Here is a 5543-nt window from a genome sequence, read left to right as displayed (position 1 = left end):
GTCGTAAAGACAAAACCCATGTCGGAACATTGAAATGGGGTGTCAGTTTATAAACATCATTACGTGACGTTCGTCGCAACTTGAAAAGTCGTAAGTTGAAGACTGCCTGTACTTATTTCCTGGCAGGCTTAATAACGGGGTAAAGGATTTTGTAGAAAAAGGGTCTGGCCACCTTTTTAAGTGATATGGATACTTTGAATGCATGAATTGGACCAGCAGATTGTATTGCTAGCAAGTCACTCTAGGTGGAATTGAGTTAATTTTTTTTGACAAAATTCAAACATTTGTTCCGATGATAATATTGGTGGCTGGACTCAAAATTAGGAAGAGCCCCTTCACCTAACTAACTATTCCAGTTAGTTAAAAATAATGCTGCCTTCTAAATTACAAGAGCTTTGTACTGTTCTGTTGTCTTAATTTTCAGAGAAAGTCACTGGACTTTTAAGTTGTACCCTTCACTTTCAAAGCCTTCCTTACATTCTGTGGTTGTACATTTGTGTTTAACACAAGAAAGCAGGTATATAAAAACAGCATCAAAATACATATTGTAAACAGGGCCTTAGTGCTGATGGTTCTTTATACAGTAGAATTCAGCTTGAAACAACTTATCAGGAGGTACTAAAACTCTTTAATGCCCTTAGAGCAGTGTTTCTCAAACTAAAATTCACCTGGTGCACCATCTGTGATATTTTTTTTTAAGGTACATTTTATTAGAACATCTGCAAATTCAAAGAGGACTCAATTCATTATCAAACTGTTACGGGAACTCAGAAACCCTGCTGCAAAATACTTCCTGCTTGCCAGAGCTGCTGCTAATGTAAAAGCAGATTTCCAAACTGAATGAGATACAGGTGTTGGGGAGTATAGAGTTCTGGCATTTTAACCACATCTTGGTTTCAAAAGCCTAATGTTTATGTTGAAGGAGTGTTCTGGGAGAGCGAGCCTGTAGAGAGAACTGAACTTGGAGAAGAAACATCAGGAAGTTTAGAAAAGTTATCATGCTAATAAATATGAGCTTTTACTCTGTGGGAACAAAAATAAATAAAATGCAGTTAACTGGTGGGACTTAGCTAGGCAGTAATACTTCCAGCATTAAAAATGAGTTTCTTCATTGAAAACAGCTATATATTTCCTCTTTTGGGAATTGCATTTTCTGGAACCTTGCGCTAGGATTGTTTTAACTATCTGTCTCTGTTCAGAGAGCTACAAGAGTGCCTTCCTAACTACATCAAGTATGTGATTCCTGAGAGTATCTGTTGGAGTGGTGCCTCTCTCAGTTCTTTGCTGCCTACATCACCAGTATCTGTCTAGGGCACTTTTACACATGCTCCGCGGGAAGGGCAGCACTTTAATTAGGGTGCTGCTGCATCTCCTGTATCAATCAGCATCTCCATGCTTAAAAATGGCTGCGGGGGTGCTTGAACTAAAGCCCTTCTAACGTCCTTTAGTTCATGTGCCCCCACTGCCATTTTTAAGCACAAGGACGCTGAAGCATGAGATGCAGGAGGCTTCTAGAGCATGGCAGTTGCCACACTCCTGCAGACTCAATTGAGTCTGCTCTGATGCTCTGAAGTTCTAGCGTGTTGGAGCAGCTTCCACACTCGTGTACAGGCGCCCCTGTTTCTTACCAGATTTCTTTTGTATAATTATAAAGATTGCATATAAGTCTTAGTGGAATTTTAGTCTAGGTAAAGTATTTTCTGAATTAAGTTTGAAATGAAACAATTTTAAATATACTCCCCCACCCGAAGAATCAGTGACTTTTCCCCCCTTAGTTTTACAAATTGTAACTAATTGGTGATTAGTGTATTAAACGGAGAACATTTATTTTCTGAGTAATGCGCTCCAAAGGTAAAAGCGTATCTGTGCTTGTGAGGATATAGTGTTGTTTTAAATGTACATCTTACTGTAAAGCCTCTACTCAAGAAACAGTTTTTGATGCTGCCATATTTACAGTTGTACTGTGTCCAGTTTTCCATTTTGGGAAAAGTTGTGGACAGCGCTGAGATGATAGGTAATCTTCTGATTTCCTTGACATCATTAACAAAGATTTAAGGATGGGCATGGGTTGGAAACTGGTAATGGTATTCTCTGGTTTATGATCTCATGTTAGTGTGAATAAAAAGTGCCCTTGCTGATTCTTTAGGGTTGTTGGTTGTAGCCATGTTGATCCAAGGACATAGGCAAAAAAGGTTCTTCGGGTAGATGTGATATTTTTTATTAGATGAACTAAATAGTTGGAAAAATTGCTCTTCACAAGCTTTCAGACATAAACACCCGTTTTCAGGCATAGGGAGAGGTTGCTTGCTGGTTCTTGTAGCTCTGTTAACTGCCGCTGATGCCATTGTTTTTTTACATGGATCACTGATACATTTGTAATTCCTTGTGGGTCTCTTGACTGATAGCACTCCTCTAGTAAAGTTCCCAGAGAATAGTTAATGTTGAGGTGATGATGTTGCTGTGATAGTCCAAGAGATACGCGAGAAGCAAGAATTCCCATGGGTAATGTCTTTTATTGGACTAACTGTATGATTGGTATAGACATAGGCTGCATACCCACATTCAAATCATCTGAGAGAATTCTCCTGGGTTTGTTTTCCTGGGAGAAAAACTTACCTGAAGACCCCTCAGTAGACATCCAAATGCTAAGCCCCTGAAGAGCAGAAAGCTTGCAATACTGATGCTGCAGAGACAGGCAGACCCTGTGCATACATCTCAGTGTGTTCTGTAGGCTTCCTCAGTCTGTCTGGAGGCAGAAGGCAATAGTACCCAGAGTGCTCAGAGTCCGCCCATGTCTCCCTGCAGCTGCACAATGTGGGGATTGTGAAAAGTCCAGCCCAAAAAACACACCATGTCTCAGGGGGGGGTAGGGCACTATAAAGCACACAGGGATGCTAGAAGACTTCTGTGGGTTCTCAGAGAAAGGAATGCATACAAACATTTGCTCTTCCAGGAGTGCTTTAAATCTGGTTGTGCCTGGCTTATTTTTCTCCTGGAGCAGCCATTTTCGCTCTGAGTGCAGAAAAATCCTGCACTCGTGGTTTCTGAACCCATGGTACACTCATGGTTTCTACTGGGAGAACAACTCTCCCAGTAGAAACCAAAAGTCTGTACGTGTCATAAGCAAGCTTTTGAGTATCACAATATCATTCCTTAGGCCTCAGCGAGTAGTTAGTAATTACTAACCTACTTTGAAGATTCTGTCGTGGCAAGGACCTCCCAGGGTTCTGTTTTGTCATGTGCCTGGTTCAGTTGAGCTATTTGGAGGATTAGTTAGGAGACGCTGTTAGACGTGTCTTCAGTAGGCTGACTGGTCAGATTTACATAGTCTGTGTTGCATCTGATCCCATTGTCTTGAATGACACTCCTGTGATTGTGCTGTGAATGACACTCCATCTACATAGGATTTGGGGTTAGTTGTCTGAAATTCAGCTGTGACAACACTAATAAAATAACTAGAAGCATTACTGAGATTTATATGTAACCATTTGTTTGTAATACAAGCTCACAGTTTATAGGGCCTGTTAAATTTAGGGCTGTTACTGGGTACTTAAATGGTAAGTGTAGCCAAGAGAGACTTTTTTTTTTCCTTATAAAGTTCAAGTTTCCTTGGCTTGGGAGGGTACTAACATATCTACTTGATTTATTTTCTGACCACATGGGTGAAAATCACCAAAACTGCTTGAATGAGTTCAATTTGCATATAGCCACAGCTCCCAGACACCGTCACAGCAACTTCTGCATTACTCTGTTTTTAACTCTCTGAGAGAACATATATGGTAATGGTATGGACACATGGGGTGCAGCCAGAAGTGACAGTTTTCATCCAATCTGACCACAGAAAGCAGTCTATAGCACAAATGCATGGCTGCAGACAACTTCAAAAATGGCCTGTCAGGTGAAAATCTGACCCCTCACTGCATTGAGGTATTGGATAAAGATATTTCAAAACGTAGCCTCTACTGTAACTTGTGTTTGCACTGCTTTCCAGCCTGTCACTATTTTCAGAATGGGCAGGGGGAAAGGGACTGGCAGGAGTTCAGTCTGGGGGAGGTTTCAGCCCCCGCCTCTCCCCCCCAGGAGGTGGGGCAAGTGTATCAACCACCCCACCCTTCAGCACTGGTTGGGGAACCCCCAAAACAAGCTCCCTCCACTACCTTCCCCCCCTTCCATTCTAAAAATAGAGAGCACTGCTAGATAGTGCCCTGGCCATTACTATGGGACCATCCTGCAGCTGGATTACCCTTCACCTTGGAACCAGCCATGGACTTCTGTTTGGTCTTGAGTAACATTGTAACTCAGGCCACTTTGCAGAAAACATTCTGACTTACTGCTGGGAGCTGCACTTGTCTGTATCCATGTACCTTTGGAATCAGTTCACAAAGGGAATGGTTTAAAAGGGCAGCAGCTGTTATCTCCTTGTTGTGTGTGAAAGAGATGAGAATTATCCAGTGTAGCAAAGTAACTCCTACTTAAACATTGCTTCTTCCACAGTTAAAGTTGGAGGTTTTTGCTATGTTTTGAGTCATTCTCAGCACATTCACACCTTGTTATACCTGGAGGCATAGACAGTCTCGCTCTCTCAAGCCAAGAACCAGAAGTCTTTTAACCTGTGAAGTCCTTTTATACTTAGGGGTCTGTGTATTGAAGAGACATCTAAGGACAGATTATTTCAACTGAAATGTCTGAAGAGATGAGTCCTTCTGGTGTCAGGGATGTGGTGGCACACTGCTTTTGCTAAGGGGATGTTGGCTCAGAATTAATTCCCTGTCCCCTCTCCTCCCTCTGATTCTGTTCACGTTTGGCGTATGTTATAAAACATATCTGCTACCTGGAATTTTGATGGAGTTGGTAGGGGGAAGAGAGGTTGGAAAATATGTGGTTGATATGTCAGCTTGGCTATGTATGTTAAATATGTTTTTTAATTATGAATTGTAAAGTCACCTAAAGTGTTCTTGATATAAACCTTATATGAATTGAATGAATATACCTCCAAACTGTTTTACTGTACTTTATTGACTTAAATATAGTCAATAGTCACTAATATATGCATTAGTTATCTATTTCTTACTAGCACATTTTTCATCTCTCTTTATCTACAGTATGGATGGAGCAGATCTGTGTTTTGAAATTGTAAAGAGAGCAGATGCTGGTTTTGTGTACAGTGAAGCTGTAGCCAGGTATGTACTCTCATTTCTAACTAATCCTCAGGGTAAAGGGAAAGGGGAAGGAATAAGTAATTACTGTTGCACTGAATTCTAGTCAAATATAGAAATCCTATAAATAATTCTGTTTGCATAGCATATACGGTTCTTAAAGAAATATCTTCAACAGAGCTTTTTAAAGAAAAAGATATATATGCGCCTTCCCTCACAGGAGCATCTGAATTGTTTGGTGGTATATATTTTGTTTTTTGGGTTTTTTTAAATGTGGCATTTCAAATGTAGTATTTGTGTTAGGCTTTTTTTAGGGGTTTTGTGCAGCCTCTGATAAGGAGGGTTTTCCAGCCCCAAATCCTACTGAGTGTCTGCTTTGAAACGCTG

At 40.8% G+C, this 5543-nt stretch overlaps 1 protein-coding gene across 11 annotated transcripts in view; it reads left to right on the top strand.

Moving 5' to 3' along the window:
• Nucleotides 1–5543, top strand: part of CASK (calcium/calmodulin dependent serine protein kinase) — a 491685-nt gene that overhangs the window by 229256 nt on the left and 256886 nt on the right. For all 11 annotated transcript variants that reach the window (XM_019524150.1, XM_019524148.1, XM_019524143.1 and 8 more), the window contains exon 4: nt 5103–5180. In XM_019524150.1, coding sequence (XP_019379695.1) covers nt 5103–5180 — 78 coding nt within the window. The remainder of the gene's footprint in view (nt 1–5102; nt 5181–5543) is intronic.

This window comes from Gavialis gangeticus, unplaced genomic scaffold (genome assembly GCF_001723915.1).
Source record: "Gavialis gangeticus isolate Ggan-Ray unplaced genomic scaffold, GavGan_comp1, whole genome shotgun sequence".
In the NCBI taxonomy this organism is placed as follows: domain Eukaryota; kingdom Metazoa; phylum Chordata; order Crocodylia; family Gavialidae; genus Gavialis; species Gavialis gangeticus.
Note: the sequence above shows the minus strand (reverse complement) of the source record. Positions and strands in the feature narration are given on the sequence as shown.